This window comes from Desmodus rotundus, unplaced genomic scaffold (genome assembly GCF_022682495.2).
Source record: "Desmodus rotundus isolate HL8 unplaced genomic scaffold, HLdesRot8A.1 manual_scaffold_42, whole genome shotgun sequence".
Taxonomy (NCBI): Eukaryota; Metazoa; Chordata; class Mammalia; order Chiroptera; family Phyllostomidae; genus Desmodus; species Desmodus rotundus.
In genome coordinates, this window is record NW_026527500.1 from 6 (window position 1) to 23,505 (window position 23,500).

Here is a 23,500-nt window from a genome sequence, read left to right on the forward strand (position 1 = left end):
AACTAATCCAAGTACAAGTATTCTTCCCTAGTTATAAAGATTAGTGAATGGGCATCATTTCCTTTATTGTCTACGTGTGTCTCCGCCAACTCTGCCAGGAGTTGTCCCATATCTCGTTGTCCCATATCCCTCACTCTCACTAGGATAGAGAAGTTTAAAAGAAAACTTCCTTAAGACATGGGTTCTAGTTGAATTCGGTATGCATATGGGCCCTCTTTCCTCCCTGTAATATTCATCCTCCTCAGGCATTTCCAAGACTTGTTGAAGTAGCAGTTAAAGCCATACATGGGAAAATATGTGGTAAGAATTAAATAAGTGCATGTGATCTTTTGGTATGTGACTCTTACATTAAAGGCAATGCCCAGGACACCGTTTAGTAATGAATCTAAGTTCAAGAAATTGTCCGGAAGAATAATTTTGCTGACCAAATGTGACTCAGAGCAGGGCCAGAAACCAGTGACCCCTCCTGGAGAAGCAAGTATCTCTGCAGAGCACTCCAGAAAAGAATTGGGTAAGAGCAAGTAATTTGGGCACTACAGTTCCTCTAAGTCCTCTAGAACAGCTGATAAGTATAGCCTCATTGTGTGGAGTGCACTACAGATTGGCCTGGATTTATGCTGGATGGAGCTGAGACTGAAGTTGGCACAGGAGCTCTGGCCAAACCTTTTAAATTCTCTGAGCCCCTGAATGCTAATGTGTAAAGTGAAACTAAGAATACATAGCTCATATCTTGTTTGAAGGCATTAAGTTAAATCCAAAACAATGGACACATGCAATTGTCCAATAAATGCATTTGTGACGATGAGGAAGGAAGGAGGAAATTTTGATGGGAGGACACTGTGCGTTTTTAGTTCACAGGGAGACTAACACTACAGATGCCACCAACCCTGCTCACCTGCTCTTCTCCAACTTAGAGCGGAGGACAAACGATACTGACACGAAGAGGTATGGCCTACGAGAAGGAAGGGGCCATGTGTACGAAGAGGTCAGCGAGCCCCAGGATGATGACTACCTCTGTAAGTGACCCTCTCACACAATAGCATGGCATGTCTTGGTATAGTGATTTCACGTAGTCTTTTGTTCCATAAATCATTCCCTTCCCCCAGTGGAGAATTCCCTTCCACCCAGAGTAGAGAATGGAGGTTCTGTGATGTGAGTTCCTGGGCTGTCTCTGAAGCTCTTCATGGGCAAGGACATGCCCTATACCTTTCCTGATCCCTGCTCCTCTCACCTGCAGATTGTGAGAAGTGTCAGCACTTCTTCATTGACAGCTGTCCTGTGCATGGGCCCCCTACATTTATAAAAGACACTGCAGTGGACAAGGGGCATCCCAATCGCTCAGCTCTCACTCTGCCCCCTGGCTTGAGAATTGGACCATCAGGCATCCCTCACGCTGGGCTTGGAGTGTGGAATGAGGCATCTGATCTGCCGGTGGGTCTCTGCTTTGGCCCTTTTGAGGGCCAGGTCACACAAGATGAAGAGGCATCCAGGAGTGGATACGCCTGGGTGGTGAGAAGTGTTTTCCTCTTACCCTGTTCTCTGGCTTCCCACATCCCTTCTGTGGCTTGGTGGGTCCTCGCCTCCCATGCTACACATGGCTGAGGATAATATGGCTAGCACTGTGTACTGGGTGGATTTTGCATGAGCATGGGGCTCCTGTTTAAGGGTCAGAGCAGAAGTAGGGTCAAAGATGTGCAGACACAAAGGAGAGGCTTCTCCCTTTTGGGGCTCCTGCCCTCCTTGGACAGACCGACTTGGATGTGTAGATGACAAGCAAGAAAAATATCTTGTGGTCACAGGAGGCAGGTGAATCCCCAGGCGGGCTGAAAGAGCCTTAGTGTCAGTAGAGTAAAACAACTCTTTGAACCATTACCTCCCCACCAAAGGATAAAAACAAAAAGATCTTTAACTTCTTTTTCTACCCTACAGATCACCAAAGGAAGTAATTGCTGTGAGTACGTGGATGGAGAGGACAAATCCTGTTCCAACTGGATGAGGTAAGGTCTTTAGGTATCCGGGTGCCAGTGAGGACTCTCATCCCCCACCCGCCCATGTTTCTTTCCCTGTCATCATGCCTCCCTCAGTTTTCTTCCCCAATCGTCTGTTCCTCTTTGTTCTCTACACAGTACTCTTTCAAATCAAGAGGTATTTAGAGACAAGGAGGTAAAAAAAAAAAAAAAAGCGCATGTCCTGAAACTATAAATCCCTATGCCAGACAAAGTTTGGACCCTAGGGAAAACCTGCAGGAACCACGAATCCCCAGGGACACTGGACTGCACTTCTATTGACACTGACTGTGTTCCAGGTTACACACATGAGTTCATTGTTTGAACATATTACACAACTTGTATTGTCATGGAGGACTCATTGCAGACAGGCAAGAAGCAATTGCTTTTAGAAACACTTAAGTGTAGTGTTCCAAATTTTTGAGGAGTGCCCAGTGCCAATGCATCCCAGCATTTGTTCTAACTAGAACTGTGTTCTGAGGCCTGCGGAGGAACGCTCATGGGCCTCTCTCCTCAGAGGCTCCCTTTTAACTGTGGGAAGAGAGTGTAGACCGTTATTATTCTGTGTTCTTTCACTAAGACACAGAGAGATCCAAGTTGCTATGGGAACCTGGTGGGGACAAGTGAAAAGTACCCCAGGTACGGTGTGGGGGAGATTGGAGAAAGGCCTGTCAAGAGAAGATGAACTTGTGCTGGGAATCGAATGTTGTGAGCTAATGTGGAAGCAGAGCCTAGATCAAGCTCCACGTTCTGTGGTGTGAAAGAAAATTTGATTAGCGTTTAGAGAAGGCAGAGCTCACTGGACTTCATGGCCAGTCAGGCTGGAGCTTAAGTCTGCAGTTGGACTTTGGAAAATGGTACCAGGGAGGAGGGGCACTGTAAGCAGGTCTTGGAGACAGGCATTCTAACTGACGTTCTGACAGAGGCTCAGGCACTGAACAGAAGGTTACCCGGGAGTGTTGTGTCTCAGTGGGAAGCCTGAGGACCTGAAGTGTCAATGAGGTTGAGACACACGTGGTTGTGACAGGTCACTGCTATGGTTTCTTTCCCTTCATCTGCCTCAATCCCAGGTATGTGAACTGTGCCCGGCATGATGAAGAGCAGAACCTGGTGGCCTTTCAATATCACAGGCAGATATTCTACCGAACCTGCCAGGTCATCAGGCCAGGCTGTGAGCTGCTGGTCTGGTATGGGGACGAGTATGCCCAGCAGCTGGGCATCAACGGAGTCGGTAAGTGGAAGAGAGAGCTTCCACCTGGGACAAGTGGGGCACCACTGTGTTTCTTCAAAGTGGAAAAAAAAAAATAGAGGTCTGTCCTTAGAAATTGTCATGGACCAATACTGAAGTAGAGTGAAATCCTCTGTAAAGTGAGTAAGTTTTCCAGTGAGACGCTTCATCAATCAAGGGTTCAGCCCATATACCTTTCATCCTTAGGGACAATATTTATATATGTAATTTTCTTCCAATTTTTAAAACGATGCACGCACAAATATGCCAATGCCTATAGCACTGAAGGGCTTATTTGCCCTGTGCAGAAGGTTAGAACCAGCTTTGACAACAAAGAAATTTTTCTGAACATATTTTGCTGTTTCTTTTTAATGTCCTTTGTCTATCTAAATGAAATGTGTATATCTGTATGCACTGAATCATCATTTTACTTAGTTGTGCGTTGAATTGCTAATAACAGCCAAACAGGTGCTGGAGGGCTCTTGAGCTGCTGTCAGATGAAGGACGGATAACTGGGTACACGTGCTTGCATGTGCCTAATATTACACAGAGATTAGTGCTTGGAGAAAACAAATGCAGGACAAGTGCCTAGATATCATTATGAGTGCGGGCGGCTGGGGGGCGGTGCGGTGTGGCAGATGGCCAGGAAAGGGCTCTCTCGGGAGATAACACTTACCATGATACCTGTGGGCGAAGGATTGCAACAGTGGGGCCGGTTAGTGCAGGAAAGATGTGAGGTGGGGCACCGAGCTGGCTGAGGCCACTCAGGTCTCAGTCTGGACACAGAGAGTAGGAACGGTAGTCAGATGGATGCCTAGCAGCTGGAAAATGCAGTGCCTATGCTATAACCTCAGCCACTAGGGATTTTTCTGAGTGAGATGAGACAATCGTGCAGTCTTCCAGTGCAGAGTGGGGTATCTCTGTTTTAAGATTCTGTGTCGCTAATTTTTGGAAAATAAATATCAGTGGTGGACCCCCTCAGAGATTACGTCATTCCAAAGGGGCAGAGTATGGCTGTTCAGTTGGAGCTGTATGGGAGTCAGCAGGGTCAGAAGCATGTTTGGAGGAATATTTAGAAATCAGTATAACTATTTTTTTGCACTGGCCTCACAGGGAATGAAATCAGGGGTGGACACTTGGTGAGAGGTTTGCGGGAGGACATAATTTTCTTTTATGATGTTGGAAAAGAGAAAATGGAGGCCCCTTCCTCTTGGGGCCTCCAGTTACTCTCTTTAACACTACCTAGAAAATACATATATATGGGAAAGGTCACTGCAGTTCCATCCATAGAGGTTGTCAAGCGGACTCTGATGGTGCTAGAAAGTCCCTGGTCTGGGAACTTTGTAGAAAAGACAATTAATGTGGGCTTTGTGCATACCTGAAGATGAGGCAGTGCATGGGAATGAAAAGGAAAATAGACTGTGAAGGAATCCTTTGTGGGACACAGAGGCTGCATTCATTGTCAGCACAATGAGATAGATTCGTAGGGCTGTCCTTCTGTCCAGGAGACAAGTGTGTGATGCTGGCAGGCTTGTCAGCATGTGCGCTGACCACAAATTTCTCTTTCAGTACAACCAAAACCAGAGATGCACCCCTGTTCATCCTGCCCTCGGACCTTCTCCAGTAAGAAATTGCTCTGCCAACATGTGAAACGCCGTCACCCCTCTCTGATTGGCCCGGGAACATCTGCAAGAGAACACCTCCAATCAGTGGAACCCAGCTCAGGGGATCACAGTCAGCAGAAGCAAGATGCTGATACGCAGAGCTGGAATGACAAGGATGAAGGTCAAGAGGTCAAAAAGGGGGCCCAATCTTTGCTTAAAAGGATCAGACAGGGGGGACGTTCAGGAGCCTTGTTGACAACACCCACTGGACCCAAGGGGAGCTCTAGTGAGGGTGGGAGAATCGTGGAGGAAGAGCCGAACATACTGCAGAAAGTGCATCAAGAGGATTCAGGAATATTATTTGTGGGAGGAGGAGTGCCTAGAAGTGTAACTAGCAAGTATGGAGGATGTGGGCAAGGCTTCAGTGATGGGTCACAGTGGAAGAGACACCAGAATACACACTCAGGGGACAGGGCCAATGCTTGCAGGGAGTGGGGACAGGGCTTTGCAGGAATGTCAGATGTCATGACCCTCCAGAGGACTCATTCAAGGGAAGAAACCTATGTTTGCAAAGACTGTGGGATGGGATACACAGAGAAATCAGTTCTGGTGCAACACAAGAGGACCCACTCAGGGTCAAAACCCTATGTTTGCATGCAGTGTAGGCACTGTTTCTCGTCGAAGTCAGGTCTCACCTTACACCAGAAGACGCACACTGTGGAGAAGCCCTACACTTGTAGGGACTGTGGGCGAGGCTTTGCACAGAAGTCATATCTCATGAGACACCAGAAGAGACACTCTACAAGAAGTAGCCCCAATTTTTCATAGAGGTCGATACGTGATTAGCATTGAGTAGTCCCTCACGTGCCATAATACAAATGTAGCCCACACACTTCATACCGCAGCTCTGAGCAGAGTTCAGCTGAAGTGACTTGGCCCCTTACTCTCCCCAAGAGTGTCATCAGTAGACAAGGCACTTGTTAAAGAAACCCTCTGCACCCATGAAAAGAGATGTGACAGACAAACAGTTCTGCAGTCACTGTGGGAATGTCAACACCAATGTACTCCTGGTTTTTCCATCCTGTGTTCTAATAAATTCTGTTGCAACACTAACTGGAAGCCCAGATACCTCATTCTCCCTATCACTGAAGATATAGAGTTCCAGGAGGACCACAGAGAACCCATATGGTCAGCCACTGCTACTGAACTCCTGCAAAGGCCTGAGGGTGGAGTCAATCTAGTTAGGTACTGCCCAGGGAAAGGGAATGGAGGCAGACTCACCGGGAAAGGGACTTCCCTAGGGTCCCGGGTATTGGGGCTTTTGCTCCTTATTGGGCACACCCCACGCTTCCCTTGGCTTCTCCTGCATCCTGTCCTGGTGTCTTCAGAACTCTGAGACTCAGGGGTGAAGGGCAGGGAGGGATGTGTGTGTGTGTGTGTGTGTGTGTGTGTGTGTGTGCGCGCGCATGTGCCTCGACGTCAGCCAGGCCGCCTCTGGGCACCTGATCTGCTTCATTCCTTGCTTGCCTTCAGTGTCTGCAAATCGTGATTCACAGCATCCACACTGTGCTTCAGTCCTTACCATGTCTGAGTGTCAGAAATGCCCCCTCCAACTGTGTGAGCCAAAGCAAGATTCTCAACCATTCTGTGCCAGTTCTCTATTTGGTGCCGTGGCAAGGGCAACAGCAGCCTTTTGCCTTGACACTTCAAATTGAGGCAGAAGCTGTCACAAGCCTCTGGTTATAATGCTTTCAGTGGTCAAGGCTTCCTGGCCTTCAATGCTGGAAAAGGGAAGATATGGATGGGGGAGAGGGCTGGGTCCAAATTCAGTCATTGAGCAGACATCACTGGTTTCTCCACATAGATTCGGCTGCCCTGAGCAGGGTGCATGAGTTTGCAGACTTCTCTCTCTGCAGGTCACCACACTGTGCCACTGAACCTGGGCAGCCCCCTATTGTTCACAAGATACAGGCACATTGTAGTAAGTAAAACCTGTGGAAAATCCCCTTGCCCAGCCCTGGCTGAGAAATGAGCCTGGGGACAGCCTCTGTCCGAACTGTCCCAAATTCCATGAGAGGGAAGGATGGCCTTTGTGTTCCTCCCCTGGGGCCAGGCTTGTGAAGGGTGTCTATATAAACAACATAGATTTCCATAAGCGGTACCCACTGTTGCTCTCTCTTTTCCCCCTTCTATTTCTAAAGAAAGCTGTGTGTCTTGAGTTTCTTTCCTTCCCTGGGCAGTCCCCATGAGAGAACCCCCAAATTTTCATAGTACTGTGCCTTCGGCATGGGCCATGGCAGAAGGGCAGAGTCCTGGTATAACGCTGGCAGAGGGGCCAGAACTGAAATACAATAGGCTGCGTAAACCACCCCTTCCATCACTACTGGCCCTGAAACTCTCCTAACCAGCCGAGTGATTCAAGATGTGTAGAAATGTGTTCCCTCTCCCTACTTCCACAAAACACATTCCTAGCTTGGCTGCCAGCCCCCAAGATGTTCCCCAAACCCTCCTCCTGTCACTCCTGCCCTTGTGCAGACCCACCTTCACAGCACGGCTGACCTGTGTTGTGAAAGTTGTGTTGGGATCCCTAACTGAATCATAATCAGGCTCTTGTGTTTCAGCCTTGCTTGCATAGTTGGCGTGGTTCAAATAACCTAGTGCATGGAGCTGGGTGTTTACGTTCCCCTATCACACACCTGTCAGCAGCTGGACCCATATTCCTCAGGTGGAAGAAGGATGCTCCATGGAATCAGTGAGCCTGATACATGCGGGATTCCAAGTCTTTTGTCTTGTGACAGGCAGCTGAGGACACTCGCCTATCCCTGTGACACCAGCTGGCTTGAGTCTTGGTTTGAGGCACCAGGAAGCACTGCCCCCACCCAGCTCTCTTCCCTGGCTTATGTGCTCAGCCCCAGCTTCTGACACAAGGACAGTACCAGGCAGGACGCCCCTGACGTTGTTAGGGAAAGAAGGACAGAAAGCCTGGGAGCATATGGAGAGGCAGAGATGTGAGACGTCCGATGGCCACATCCCCTTCTCTCATGCCCCTGGCAGTTTCATGTTCATGAGGGACTGTGTCCCCACAGCTACAGCCGTGTCAGAAGAAGCCCTGTTTCTAGGTGAGTAAACAAATAACGTTGATATTGTTACAATTCTTGGATTGATTTTGCTGCTCATGTCACTTCATATGTAGTGCTAACATCCATAGGAAAAGGGAACATGTTGCATTTCAGATTTCCCTGCTAATTTGCATTGCCATGCTGCTTGTTGACATCTATTCCTGTCCCCTCCACGTCTTCAGGTACCACCAGGATTCAAGTCACAGCAATGGACACAGCCAGCGATGAGAACACCTACAATGTGACCACGGCTCACATCACTGGTGCCTCGGCACAACAAGATGTTCATCAACACCTGGTCACCATCAGTGTACTCTCTGGTTGAAACCAACAAGAGAGGGGAGATGTCACTGTGTGGTGTACTCAGTGTACATTTGTCCCGGCTCGTGGGCCCAGACACCAGCCAATGGAAGCAGACTCCAGGAAATCAGGACACACACCAGCCAATGAGAGCAATCACTTGGCATCTTTCTTGTGAACCTGTTGGGGCTTATTCTCTTTGGGGTTATGGCCTTTTTCATAACATTGCTCTTGCCCCACAATGTCTAGTTAAACACGTATGGCCACACTTTCCGCAGGCACCAAGGAGATTAACACACAGCACGAGTCACTGCGCAAGGCTTATCAGCCCACCCAGACCTGCCAGGCCCTACAGCCTGATCATCACAACCACAAAAAAATACAGCTCACATGCACAGACGTCTACTGAGGAGTCTTCAGAAGAGGAACACACAAGTTGTCAAAGATCAGTGTAGCTCACTGTGGATGTTCATAAAGGACAGGGAGCCTTCCAGGCATACTGGTGGGAAGACTCCACTGACATATATGTAGGACCGGGCTGCCATGTAGCCAAGGGGTGCACAGGCAAATCACCTGACAGTCCTCATACCGGTATTTGACCTTGTGAGAAATGGAGACGTGCTGTAGAGCCACGTCAGGCCAGCAATGTATCAGGTATCCTACTCTTTCTCAGGAGTCACTGAAAGTAGCACCGCTGGTCCTTCCAGGACCAAGCATTTAGAATGATCTTGGGTCACCTTGAGGAGGAGAAGCTTCAGGTTAGCCAGAGCCCATTAGTCCTCTGGCTAACAATGTACTTGGCCCTTGGGAAATGCCCTTGTCTGCACACCCTAAGCTTTACTGCAACACAGGAGTTGAAAGGAAATCTGAGGGGGTCGTCAACTGATTTTCAAGGACAACTTGTGACCACAGTCCAGGACCCCTAATAAATTCCCAGCATCTTCTGGGTTTTCACAGACCTGGACTATTACAACACCTGCAGTGTTCTCACTTGCCTGGTCTATTCCAGCGTCTGGAAACCTCTCAAACTTCTGGAGTGCACCAGCATCTGTAAAGTGCTCAACAGCCGTAGTTTCTCTGTGTCTTCACTGTTTGCTTACACCAGTACATCACAGCATCTTCAATGATCTCAAACAAACACTTGGGTAGTCACCAGTATCTTCAGTGTTCGAACACCAGGCATACCCAAGTGTCTGCCATGTTCCCTAGCAACTGGTGAATAAGCATCTTTTTGTTCTCAATCATCTTTACTCTTCCAGCATCGGCAATATTCCGCTACACCTGCAATAGTCAAGCCTTTTCTGGTTTCTCAAACACTTGAGCCTTGTCAAGGCCTGTATGTTTCAAAAACACCACGGTTTTATCCAGCATCAGAAATGTTTGAGAAAACACTTGGATTCTTCCACACAGGTTTAGATTCTAAAACTCTAAAGTCTGCCAGCATTTGCACTGCTTTGAAACAGAGGCAGTGTCCCAGCATCTTCTTCTGCTCAGATATCAGGTCTCTCTCAGTGTAGCAATGTTCTCAAATACCTGGCTGTTCCAGCATCTGCCCTGTCCTCAGACACCTGGGCTATTCCCTCATCTTCAGTGGCCTCAATCACCTGGACAAATCCAGCCCGCTCGGCAGCCCAAACACCTAAGCCATCACCGAGACTGTGATCTTATTAAACACAGGTGGATCTCAGCATCTTCAGTGCTTGAAACACTGGACTATCCAGCACCTACCTCAAACTCTGTGATTATTCACATCTCCTGCAATGTTCTCAACTCCTAAAACAATCCAGCGTCGGCAATATTCTACAACTACGTGACTATGCCAGGACTTCCGCATCGAAAACACCAAGACTATCCCAATGTCTTCATGTTCAAAGTCTGGACAATCACTACGAACACAATTGCCCCCTCATCACATCGAATAGTACAGCATTTACAGTTTCTTCCAGCAACTGGATTATCCCTGTGCTCTTTCTCTCAAATCTCGGGTACCGTCCCCTTGTTGGCAGTGTTCTCAAACACCTGGATGATTCAGCATCTTCAGTGTTGGCAAACAGCTGGGCAATTGCTGCGACTGCAGTGTTTCAAACACCTGGACTATCCCAGCTTCGACAGAGCTTTAAAACACAGGGGCTACTTCAGCCTCTGCTATGTTCTCCAATACCTGTGCTAAATCAGCATCTGCAGTGTTCTCAGCTGTGGAGGATCCCAGCACCTTCAGTGTTTCCGAAACACGAGCGCATCTCAGCATGTGCAAGATCTGAAACATCCAATCATAGCAGTGTTGGCAGTGTCTCTGCTATCTCAGAGTGTGCAATGTTCTCAAACACCTTGGCACTCACACCCTATCCAATGTTGTCAAACACATAGACTACACTGGGTCCACAGTGTTCTCAAACTCTTGGAAAATTCCCAGTGCCTGCAAAGTCTCAAAATCATGGACTCTACAGGGTCTCAAAGTTGTCAAACACCGGGGCAATCCAGCATCTTAAAGGAACTCAAACACACAAAATATTCCTGGCATCTTCGGGGTTCTCAAACACCTGCTGTATTTCAGCCTCAGCAGTGTTCTCAATCACCTGGAGGACTTCTGCGACTTTTTCTTCTCAAACACCTGAATCCTCTCTGAGCCTGTAACATGTGCAAACACCTGCAATATTTCACCACCTTCAGTGTTCTCAGATGCTTAGACTCTCCCAGCATCCGCAGTGTTTCTCAAGACCTGGACTCTTCCCAACGTATGCCAAGTGCTGAAAATGAAGACTAACTCAGCGCCTGCAATGATCTCAAACACCAAGGATGTCGCTGCATCTGCAGTTTTCCCATGCACCTGGACCAGAGGTAGCATGACTGAAGTTCACAGATGCTTGGACATCTTCAACTTTCCAGGAACCAAAACACCTGGACTATTCCAGCTTCTGCAGTGTTTTCAAAACCCAGGAGTATCCTAGTTTCACTTTGCTCCCAACACCTGCCCTCTTCCTCCCTCTATGATACTCCAAAAACACTCACAATATTCCAGCACCTTCTGAGTTCTTGTAAACATGAACTGCACCGCTATCTGTATCCTCCAAATACACCTGCACTTTTCACAGCATCTTCTGCCTTCTCGGGCACCTCATTTCTTCCAGAGTTGGCAATAGTGCCTAGATACCTAGCATATCCCTGCATCAAGCGGATCTCAAACATGTGGATGATCCCAACCCTAGCAATATTTTTCAACATCTGGAATTCCTCAGCATCTTCAGTGTTCTCAATCACCTGGCCTATGCCAGATTTTTCAGTGTTCTGAAACACTCGGACTACCCCAGCATCTTCATTGTTCTCACACACCAGTACTTGTTCTCAGCACCTGCGGTTTTCTCCAAAACAGGGACCTCCTCAGCATCTCCAGTGTTCTTCTCATGCACCTGGACTACCACGGCATCTGCTGTGCTCTCACTCACCTGTACTCTTCCAGCATCTGTAAAGTTCTCAGACTTCTGCAGCATACCAGCACCTGTAATGCTGTCACATAGCTGGAGTAGCCTGGCTGTTCAGTTATATCAAACACCTGGAATATGCCAGTGTCTGCCCTGCTCGGCAAGCTCCAGCTGTTTGACAGAGTGTCTCCTTCTCAAACATCTACTATCCCAGCAACTGCAATATTCTCAAAAACAGGTAAGATGCCATCATCTTCTCTCTTCTCAAACACCTGAATGATTAGATTTTTTTTTTCTGATAATATTCAGGGTTTTTTTTTTTTTTTTTTTTTTTTATTGTTATGCAATTACAGTTGTATGCCTTTTCTCCCCATCCCTCTACCCCACCCCAGGTGAACCCACCTCCCTCCCCCCTCTCCACCCTCCCCCTTGGTTTTGTCCATGTGTCCTTTATAGTAGTTCCTGTAATACCCTCTTCCCACTATCCCCGCCCCCACCCCCCACCCCCGCCCTGGCTATTGTTAGATTGTTCTTAACTTCAATGTCTCTGGTTATATTTTGTTTGCTTTTTTCTTCTATTGCTTATGTTCCAGTTAAAGGTGAGATCATATGGTACTTGTCCCTCACTTCCTGGCTTATTTCACTTAGCATAATGCTCTCCAGTTTCATCCATGCTGTTGCAAAGGGTATAAGCTCCTTCTTTCTCTCTGCTGCGTAGAATTCCATTGTGTAAATATACCATAGTTTTTGGATCCACTCGTTTGCTGATGGGCACTTCGGTTGCTTCCAGTACTTGGCTATTGTAAATTGTGCTGCTATGAACATTGGGGTGCACAGATTCTTTTGGATTGGTGTTTCAGTGTTCTTAGGGTATAATCCCAGCAGCGGAATTACTGGGTCAAAGGGCAGTTCCATTTTTAGTTTTCTGAGGAAATTCCATATTGTTTTCCACAGTGGCCTCACCAGTCTGCATTCCCACCAACACTGCACGAGGGTTCCCTTTTCTCCACATCCTCTCCAACATTTGTTTGTGGATTTGTTTATGTTGGCCATTCTGACTGGTGTGAGATGATACCTCATTGTGGTTTTAATTTGCATGTCTCTGATGGCTAGTGATGCTGAGCATCTTTTCATATGTCTCTGGGCCCTCTGTATGTCTTCCTTGGAGAAGTGTCTGTTCAAGTCCTTTGCCCATTTTTTAATTGGGTTGTTTGTCTTCCTGGAGTGGAGTCGAGTGAGTTCTTTATATATTTTGGAGATCAGGCCCTTGTCTGAGGTATCGTTGGCAAATATGTTTTCCCATACTGTTGGTACTCTTTGTAATTTGGTGCTGTTTTCTTTAGCCATGCAGAAGCTTTTTATTCTGATGAGGTCCCATTTGTTTATTCTTTCCTTTATGTCCCTTGCTTTAGGGGATGTGTCTGTGAGGATGTTGCTGCGTGGAATGTCTGAGATTTTCCTGCCAATGTTTTCCTCAAGGACTTTTATGGTGTTACGGCTTATATTTAAGTCTTTTATCCATCTTGAGTTTATTTTCGTGTATGGCGTAAGTTGGTGATCGAGTTTCATTTTTTTGCACGTAGCTGTCCAGATCTCCCAACACCATCTGTTGAAGAGGCTGTTTTTGCTCCATTTTATGCTCCTGCCTCCTTTGTCAAATATTAATTGATCGTATAGACTTGAGTTTATTTCTGGGCTCTCTATTCTGTTCCATTGGTCTATGTGCCTGTTTTTATGCCAGTACCAGGCTGTTTTGATTACAGTGGCCTTGTAATACAGTTTGATATCAGGTATTGTGATCCCTCCTGCTTTGTTTTTCTTTCTCAAAATTGCTGCAGCTATTCGAGGTCGTTTATGGTTCCATATGAATTTCTGCAATGTTTGTTCTATATCTGTGAAATATGTCATGGGTACTCTAATAGGGATTGCATTGAATCTATAAATTGCTTTGGGTAGTATGGCCATTTTGATAATGTTGATTCTTCCAATCCATGAACATGGTACATGCTTCCATTTGTTTGTATCTTCCTTAATTTCTTTCTTCAGTGTTGTGTAGTTTTCTGAGTACAGGTCTTTTACCTCCTTGGTTAGGTTTATTCCTAGGTACTTTATTTTTCTTGTTGCTATATCGAATGGGATTTTTTTCCTGATTTCTGTTTCTGCAGTTTCGTTGCTGGTGTACAGGAATGCCTTTGATTTCTGAGTATTGACTCTGTATCCAGCTGTTTTGCCAAATTCATTTATTAGGTCGAGTAGTTTTTGAGTGGAGTCTATAGGGTTTTCCATGTACACTATCATGTCGTCCGCAAACAGTGACAGTTTCATTTCCTCCTTTCCAATTTGGATGCCTTTTATTGCTTTTTCTTGTCTGATTGCTGTGGCTAGGACTTCCAATACTATGTTGAATAGGAGTGGTGAGAGAGGGCATCCTTGTCTAGTTCCTGATCTTAGTGGGAAAGCTCTAAGTTTTTGTCCATTGAGTGTGATGTTGGCTGTAGGTCTCTCATATATGGCCTTAATTATGTTGAGGACTGCTCCCTTTATTCCCACTTTGCTGAGTGTTTTTATCAGAAATGGGTGCTGTATCTTATCAAATGCTTTTTCCGCATCTATTGATATGATCATGTGATTTTTGTCTTTGCTGTTGTTGATGTGATGTATTATGTTTATTGATTTGCGAATATTGTACCATCCTTGCATCCCTGGGATGAATCCCACTTGGTCATGTTGGATGATCTTTTTAATATATTGCTGGATGCGGTTTGCTAATATTTTGTTGAGAATTTTAGCGTCTATGTTCATCAGCGATATTGGCCTGAAGTTTTCTTTCTTCGTTGTGTCTTTATCTGGTTTTGGGATTAGGATGATGTTGGCTTCATAAAAAGAGTTTGGGAGTCTTCCATCAGTTTGGATTTTTTCGAATAGTCTGTGAAGGATAGGGGTTAGTTCTTCCTTAAATGCTTTGTAGAAATCTCCTGTGAAACCATCTGGTCCAGGGCTTTTGTGTGATGGGAGTTTCTTGATGACTTCTTCAATTTCCTTTGCTGATATTGGTCTGTTCAGGATTTCTACTTCTTCTTCATTCAGTTTTGGAAGATTATATTTTTCTAGGAATGTGTCCATTTCATCTAGGTTTTCAAATTTCTTAGCATACAGGTCTTCATAGTAATTTCTTACGATCCTTTGTATTTCTGTGGTATCAGTTGTAATCTCTCCACTTTCATTTCTAATTCTGTTTATTTGGATCCTCTCTCTTTTTTTCTTGATGAGCCTACTTAAAGGCTTGTCGATTTTGTTTATCTTTTCAAAGAACCAGCTCCTGGATTCATTGATCCTTACAATTGTGCTTTTAGTCTCTATGTCATTTAGTTCTGCTCTGATCTTGGTTATTTCCTTCCTTCTGCTTGCTCTGGGCTGTCTTTGTTGTTGTTCCTCCAGTTCTTGTAGGCGTAGGGTTAGGTTGTTTGTGTGAACTGTTTCTAACTTCTTAAGGTAGGCCTGTATTGCTATGAACTTCCCTCTCAGGACTGCCTTTGCTGTGTCCCATAGGTTTTGGGTTGTTGTGAGTTCGTTTTCATTTGTTTCCAGGAAGTTTTTGATTTCTTCCCTAATCTCATTCTTGACCCATTCATTGTTTAATAGCATGCTATTCAGTCTCCATGCTTTTGAGTGTTTTGGGTTTTTACCCTTGGGGTTGGTTTCTAGTTTCAGACCCTTGTGGTCAGAGAAGATGCTTGATATGATTTCAATTTTCTTGAATTTGTTGAGGCTTGCTTTGTGTCCTATCATGTGGTCTATCTTTGAAAAAGTTCCATGGACACTTGAAAAGAATGTGTATTTTGCTTCTTTGGGATGAAAAGCTCTGTATATATCAGTTAAGTCCATTTCCTCTAAGGTATTGTTAAGTGACACAATATCTTTGTTGATCTTTTGTTTGGAAGACCTGTCCATTTTTGATAGTGGGGTGTTAAAATCCCCTACTATAATTGTGTTGCTGTCAATATCTTTCTTGAAATCCTCCAAGATTTTCTTTATGTATTTGGGTGCTCCTATGTTGGGTGCATATATATTTACAATGTTTATGTCTTCTTGGTGGATTCTTCCTTTGAGTATTATGAAGTGACCTTCTGGGTCTCTCTTTATGGCCCTTCTTTGGAAGTCTATTTTGTCAGATATGAGTATTGCTACCCCTGCTTTTTTTTCCTGTCCATTTGCTTGGAAGATTTGTTTCCAGCCCTTCACTTTCAGTCTGTGTAAGTCTTTTGTCCTGAGATGGGTTTCTTGTAGGCAGCATATGTGTGGGTCATGTTTTCTTATCCATTCAGCTGTTCTATGTCTTTTGATTGGAGCATTTAATCCATTTACGTTTAAGGTTATTATCGATAGGTAGTTATTCATTGCCATTATTTCCTACCTGTGTTCCTCTGTCTTTCTCTTTTCCTTCCTTTCCTTAAAGCAGTCCCTTTAGCATCTCTTGCAGAGCTGGTTTGGTGGAGCTGTATTCTTTTAGACTTCTTTTGTCTGGGAAACTCTTTATTTGGTCTTCTATCTTGATTGAGAGCCTTGCTGGGTAAAGTAGTCTTGGTTGCAGGCCTCTGGTTCTCAGTACTTGGAATATTTTTTGCCATTCTCTTCTGGCTTGGAGCGTTTCCATTGAGAAGTCAGTTGCTAACCTTATTGGGGCTCCCTTGTATGTTACTTCCTTTTTCTCCCTTGCTGCCTTTAAGATCCTCTCTTTGTCTTGGAAATTTGCCATTTTAATTATGATGTGTCTTGCAGTGGGTCTCTTTGGGTTCCTCTTGTTTGGGACTCTCTGTGATTCCTGGATTTGGGTGACTTTTTCTCTTCTCAGATTAGGGAAATTTTCCATCATTACTTTTTCAAACAGGTTTTCTATCCCTTGCTCTTCTTCTTCTCCTTCTGGTATTCCTATTATACGGATATTGTTACGTTTCATGTTGTCCTGCATTTCCCTTATTGCCTCTTCATTCTTTCTGAGCCTCTTTTCCTTTTCTTGCTCCTTCTGGGTGTTTTTTTCTACTTTGTCCTCCAGCTCGCTGATCCGATCCTCTGCTTCGTCAAGTCTGCTTTTAATTCCTTCTACTGTGTTCTTCAATTCAGAAATTGTATTCTTCATTTCCTCTTGGCTCTTGTTGATATTTTCTATTTCCTTTTTCATGTTGATATAGTTTGCAGTGAGTTCATTGTAGTTTCCTTGTAGTTTCTGGTAGTTCTCTTTGAGCTCAGAGAGCTCAGTGAGCTTCCTGATGACCATTGCTTTGAACTCAGTATCTGATAGTTGACTTGCCTCTTTTTCGGTTAGTATTCTTTCTGAGGCTTCCTCCTTTCCTTTCATTTGGGAATTGTTTCTTTGTCTTCCCATTGTTTGTGAGGCTCTTCTTGTTGCCTCTGCGTCTTAAATTGCTTTGTTCTGACTCCCTGGATTTATGATATGAACTTCTATGGTAGAATGCCAATGGGATTCGGTGGTGCTGTCTCCTTACTCTCCTGTGCTCACTGGTCTTGAGCTGACGTTTATGTGTTTAACACGGTCTAACTCTAGTCTTTTCAGCACTCCAGGTTTTGTTGTCTCACCTGTGGGAAAAAGAGAAAGGGGGGGCAAAAGAAAAGAAAAAAAAAAAAACCACACACACACACAAAACAAACCAAAACAAAGATGGGAAGGAGGGAAAAAGGAAATAGGGAAGGAGGAAAGGAAGGAAGGAGGGAAGAAGGAATAAAGAAAGATCGGAGGCAAGATAAGAAGGAATTTTAGCAAAAATTAAAACATAGAAATAGATAAAAGAAGGCAGGAAGAAGACATAAAAATGGTAAAGGATGGGAGGAAGAAGGAATGAAAAAAAAGAAAAAAAGAGAGAGGAAGAAGGAATTCAGGGGGAAAGGAAAAAAAAGAAAAAGGATAAAAAAAAAAAAATCTTCTGTTGGCTTTAAACCGGTCAGGTTATTTCTGCTGGAGTCCTGTCTGTGCAACTGGAGGGGGTGGTTGGAAGGATTAGTTTCACTTTTCTCTCTTCCTGGGTCACACTCTTCGCTGTTTTGTAGGTGTGGTCACTGGCAGTCAATCAGTCTGTTGATCAGCCAATCCAGCCGCTTTGGCTTGTGACGCGTGCGTGCGCAGCAGGGGAATCCAGCTGCTTTGGGTCTGTGACGTTATTTTGTGCCCTGAGCGCGCAGCCGGCGGACCAATCGAGCCGCCAGGGCTTGGAACGCTGGCGCTCAGGTGGCGGATTCAGCCGCCTTGGGGTTAGGACACTCGCCAGCAGCTTTGTATTTGGAAAACAGGCACCCAGCCGGCCCTGTGCTTGGTGAGCGCGCGCAGCCCGCTGAGCCACAGGCTCTGTGCTTGGGGGCCCGATCCAGCTGCCCGGGGCTTGAGTCTCTCGGGCGGGCGGGGCTGCCCTGGGACTGAATCACGCGGCACTGGGTTCCGAGGTTTTGGGCCTGTGGGTGGAGCAGCTAGTCTCTGCTCCAAATTATCTCGGAGGTTTCAGGTGTGGGCGCCCCTCCGGGGTTTCAAGTGTGGGTCCCGTTCGCTAATCTGCTCGCGCGCGCGACCGGACCTCAGGTGAGCGTAGCAGTCCAGGGGTGGAGGGGGAGCGGCGCCAGGGGCCTCGGCTACTACCGAGAGTTCTCTAATTAGCCCCTGAGTGTCTCTATTTTCTTTTTCTTTTTGAGAAATTCCTCCTTTTCAAGCCCCCCTGGTCTAATCAAGCACCTGGCTGCTCACAGCGCAAACTGGCCCTCTCCCAAGACTCCTGCAGGAGCCCCTGCGCCAGGGCTGGCGCCTCTGCCGCCCTTGTACCGCGCGGTCCTGGGTCCCGTGGACCTTATTGTCCTTCAGCACTCTTCTTACCGTCAGATCTTTCAGTGTCCTCTATCTTTGGTCTCTGATCTTCGTATATGCTGGAATACTGTTGGCTGTTCGCTCTGCTCCTCAGATCAGCTAGGTATTTCCCTGGCGTTGAGGAGAAGTGGACTCCGCTCCCACCTATGTTGCCGCCATCTTCGGTACTTCGGGTTTTTTTTTTTTAAAGAAAATAGTGACTTAGAGAAAAAAAGGGAGCGCATTTCCTGATCCAGAAGGACATCAATTTACAGTCTGAATTGGAGCTTTCTGTTCATTACACACGTGGGCACAACTGCACCATTTTTTCTTTATTGACAGTAAAGAACACCACCTCCGTTTGTCAACAACTCTCTCCCTCCAAAGTCTGTTTCCCCATTTATGTTGTGTCCCACACCCCTCCCCCTGGGAGGGCTCTGCTTCAACTAACCCCTCTTGTTGGGCAAGAATGGTGTTTCAGGAAGTGTCTGGATAGCACAATTTTGCCTAGTTTTCATACAAATGTGAATGTGCAGTGTGATTAATATTCTTAGGGCTCATGAAAGCTGTCCAGTTTCCTGAATTTGTGGAGAAAATGAACACCCCAAGGTCACGACTGCAGGATGTCAATGTCCTCTCAGCCTTCTGCTCCTGTGGAAGGAGTTTTGAAATCATGGAGATGGTGTTAGGTACAGGGATCCAGGATTTCTGGGGAGGAGAGCTGGCATGGGACACTGAGTGGTGGTTCTTAGGCAGGATCATGGACATTGACCACAGTACCCTATCCTAATTATTTTTGATTTTGTAGCTTTTTCCACACATCATGCCTTCCAATGAGTGCCCTCAAGAGGTCTCAGAATCTGGGGTTGATAATGGAAGGTCATGGTGCAGGAAATCAAGCCATTTCTGCAGGTCACCATGTTGGTGACCGGGTTGCCAAGCTCACTGGGATGGAAATCTACAGTGTTTACATATGCACTCTTCACAAGCCTGGCACCAGGAGAGGCACACAAAGGTCACTATTCCAGGTCATGGGGTTTGGGTGTCCCTCTTTTGTCAACCCACCAAAGCAAAAACAGGGGCCATCGTGCTTAGGTCTTCCTCATGCAGGAAAGGATATGACAGCATCCTTCACTCGCTGTTTTTGTCTTCTCTTTGTATTCAGGTCATTTCTGTTCCTAAGAACATCTTGAGTTCAGAGCTCTGTCAGAACCCTTGCTTACAGAGAGATAGATGTTTACCCTGTTCTAACTGTGAGTTCTCTGGCCTCCCGCACTGCTGCCCAGGGGGATTCTGTGCACCTGGCCTATGTGGACATCATTTGGGAATGGGTGACCAGGAATCACCAAGGTTGTTCATATCTCCTGTGCTCTTGTTATGTTTATTTTCCCATAGGACTTCAACTAACAAACAGGTGTTTAACCAGACAACAGTTAAGAGCTCTGAGGTGGTGTCAGTGGAATAGTAAACTCCATTGGGGCACTGATACAAGGCAGGTGCCCTACAGAAGCTGCTCTGTCAGAGGCTTCGTAAATGCTGTATGCAGTTGAGGTGCACAGAATTCAGCCAGGTGCTGTCCCTGAACTCAGTCCACAGCAAGGGCTTGGCAAGGGTCTTTTCCATAGGATATGCTCAATACCACCTTCCTGGGTGTTGGAGAGGACAGGAGGTGGCCCACTCTCCATGGTTTGGGGCAGTGGCCTACACAGAGTCATGGCCCCAACCCCAGGCCTCCTATGCAGCACTAGGGTTAGGGTTCGGGTTCGGGTTAGGGTTAGCGAATTCTGCGTGCAAAAGGCCAGACAGCAGGAGGGACATGGATGCGTCTCTGGTTCTGGCCGTGCTGAAAGAGGAACCTATGGTCAGAGAGGATGCCGAAAAGGCTGCCAGAGCCATATGCTTTGTCTCTGGATAGGAATGGCCCTATGTATCCTTCTCATTGTGGTGACAATGCAAGCTCCGGGTCCCACAAGGGATTCCTTCACAGTCTATTTCCCTTTTCATTTCCATGCACTGCATCATCTTTAGATATGGGGAAAGCTCAACATAATTTCCTTCTCTACCAAGTTCCCAGACTAGCAACATCCAAGGAGCATCAATGGCCATTTGACAATCTCTATGGATGGAATTGCACTGATGTTTCCCAAATATATGTATCTCTAAGTCATGTTAAAGAGAGAAACCACCAGCCTCAAGGCCGAGGTTTCTGTTTTCCAAAATCATACAATACAAACACGTCCCCACTTGAGCCTCTCACCATGTATCCCTACTTGATTTCATTCCGTGTTAGCCCTTTTCACATACAATAGAAAGCCCTCTACTGAGTGAATATTTTTTCAATCATAGTTCTTGCACAGCTGACTGCCATACATCTCCAACCAAACTGCCATTCTCTATGCCTTGGATATGAAGTAATCTCTGAGGAGATTCCCCACTGATATTTATTTTCCAAAAATTTGCACCACAGAATCGTAAAGCACAGAAGCAACACTCTGTGGTTGAAGAATGCACAAATGTCTCATTTCTCCCAGAAAAGTCCCTAGTGTCTCAGGATATATCATAGGCACTGCGTTTCCATCCTCATGGCATCTATCCTACCTCCATTCTTACTCTCTATACCAAGACTGAGACCTGAGTGGCCTCAGCCAGCTTGATCCCCATGACGTGTTTCCTTTCTGGTGCTAGCTGGTCACTCTGCCATGATCCTTTGTCCATTCACAGGTATGATAGTAAATGTGAACTCCTGAGAGTGCCCTTTCCTGACCAACTGTCACACCGCACCCTCCCCTCACATGGATCTTTAGGCGCTTGTTCTGGATTTGTTTTCTCCAAAGTACTAATCAATACATAATATGACACGTATACAATCACGTGCATGTCCTCCATAAGGATATGGGTCGTGTAATCTGCTCAAGCAATGAACCCATTTACATAAGCTCAAATAGAGTCAGTGCTTCATTAATGTTCATTAGGTCCATTAAAGTGTAATTCCATCACCCTGGTGAATCTAGGGTTCACCCGGGTTTCTAGAGCCAAAATTTTGCCTAGCATGGAGGTTTGTGTTTTGAGAGCCAACGCTGTCTTTTTATCTCCAGTTCTTCACAGGTCTCTTGATAGGAAAAAAGCATTGTGCAGAGAACCAAATGGAGCAGGTGATTGAGGGCAGCCACTGAGGGGGTATGATGACAGGGAAAGACACATGGGACTGTGGCGGATGATGGTCTCTGAGGTAAGGAACATAAAGACCTTACCTCATCCAGTTGGAAGAGGTTTTGTCCTTTAATCAACACACTCATAGCAGTTTCTCCATTTGGTGGTCTGTATTGCAGCAAAGCTGTCAAAGGTCTTTCTATTATAATTCTTTGTTGTGGAGGCAGTAGTAAGAAAAACTATTTACCTCGTGAAATCAAAGCTCATTCAGCCCTCCTGAGGATTGTACTGCCACTATCATGGTGACCACATGATATTTTCTTTGCTCGTCATCTACACACCAAAATCTGGCAGTCCAAAGAAAGCAGGAGCCCCAAAGGGAAGAGCCACTCCTTTGTGTCTGCACATCTTTGGCCCCACTTACCCTCTGAACCTTACACTCCTGTGTAAGCCCCATGTTCATGCAAAATCCACTTAGTACACAGTGCTAACCATATTGTGGCAATCTATGTCTAGCATGTGGGAGGTGAGGTCCCTCCAATCTGCAGAAGGGTTGTGGGAAACCAGAGAACAGGGTAAGAGGAAAACACTTCTCATTACCCTTGGGGGGCCTCTTCCTCTTGTGTGATCTGGCCAAGCAGAGACCCACCAGCAGATCCTATGCCTCCTTCCACACTCCAAGCCCAGCCCCAGGGACGCTCGATGGTCTGATCCTCAACCCAGGGGGCAGGCTTAGAGCTGCACGGTTGGGATGCCCCATGTCCACAGCACTGTCTTTAATAAATGTAAGGGCACATTCACAGGACTGTTGTCAATGCACAAGTCCTGATACTTCTCACAATCTGGATGTGAGAGGAGCAGGGATTAGGACAGCTGTAGGGCATCTTCCTGCATGTGATGAGCTTCAGAGAGAGGTCAGGCATTCGTGTCACTGAGCCTTCATCCAGGATTCTGGGACATATATCATAGGCAGGGAGGGAGTGATTTAGGCACCTAATGCCTACACAGAATTACTGTATCAAGACATACCATGCCACTTTGCAAGGGTCACTCACAGAGGTATTCAAAATTCTGGACCTGGCTGACCTCCTGATACACATGCCCCTTTCCTTCTCATAGCTACACATTTACAGTGACCTCCTTTCTCCTCAGTTCTAAGTTGGAGAAGAGCAAGATTGGTGCGGTCTGGAGTGCTAGATTCTCTTGTCTGGGAACACACAAAGTCCTCCCATCAAATTTTCCTCTGTCCTTCTACATTTTCTGGTAATGTGCTATCTTAAGTATTGGTCCAGAGAGCCAAAGACTCCACACTAGCTACAGATGGCTCGTTCCATTTTAATATGTGGATCTCCCCATTATCTGTTTTAGCTTTCCAACGCCTGCTCATTCACAAAATACTCCTTGAGGGCACATTCTGTAGTTTAGGCATAAGCACATGCCTGCACATACAACACCAAGATAGTATGGGTGTTATCGTCACAGGCAATTTTATTGGACAACGACATGTGCCAATTGTTTTATATTTAATTTCATGCTTTTGCACCATATGTTAACTGTATATTCTTATCCTCACTGTTCGCATTTGAATTTAGGGGCTCAGAGAATTTATAAGGCCCAGTGCAAACTTCAGCCTCCATTTCACTGAGCATAGTCCGTGATCTATCTGAAGTGCACTCCACACACCTATGCCATACTGATCAGCCATTCTAGAGGACTTGATGGAACTACAGGGTCCAAATTATTTGTTCTTACCCAATTCTTGTCTAGAGGCAAGGGGTACTTGCTTCTCCAGGAGGGGACACTGTTATCTGGGCACCTTCTGAGCCTTTT

General features: G+C 46.0%; 1 protein-coding gene across 1 annotated transcript; it reads left to right on the forward strand.

Moving 5' to 3' along the window:
- The first annotated feature begins 357 nt into the window (after positions 1–357).
- On the forward strand, positions 358–8,282 carry LOC112301980 (histone-lysine N-methyltransferase PRDM9-like). The gene is made up of 8 exons (XM_053917892.1): positions 358–511; positions 915–1,016; positions 1,238–1,509; positions 1,930–1,997; positions 3,077–3,270; positions 4,804–5,646; positions 7,925–7,957; positions 8,140–8,282. The coding sequence occupies exons 1-8, from the start codon at positions 358–360 to the stop codon at positions 8,280–8,282; spliced, it is 1,809 nt and encodes a 602-aa protein (XP_053773867.1).
- The last annotated feature ends 15,218 nt before the right edge of the window (positions 8,283–23,500 follow it).

Coding starts and splice junctions, on each gene's coding strand:
- LOC112301980 (XM_053917892.1), top strand. CDS start 358: ATGCCCAGGACACCGTTTAGTAATGAATCTAAGTTCAAGAAATTGTCC. Junction 1,998..3,076: donor TCCTGTTCCAACTGGATGAG/GTAAGGTCTTTA, acceptor CCTCAATCCCAG/GTATGTGAACTGTGCCCGGC. Junction 7,958..8,139: donor AGAAGAAGCCCTGTTTCTAG/GTGAGTAAACAA, acceptor CCACGTCTTCAG/GTACCACCAGGATTCAAGTC.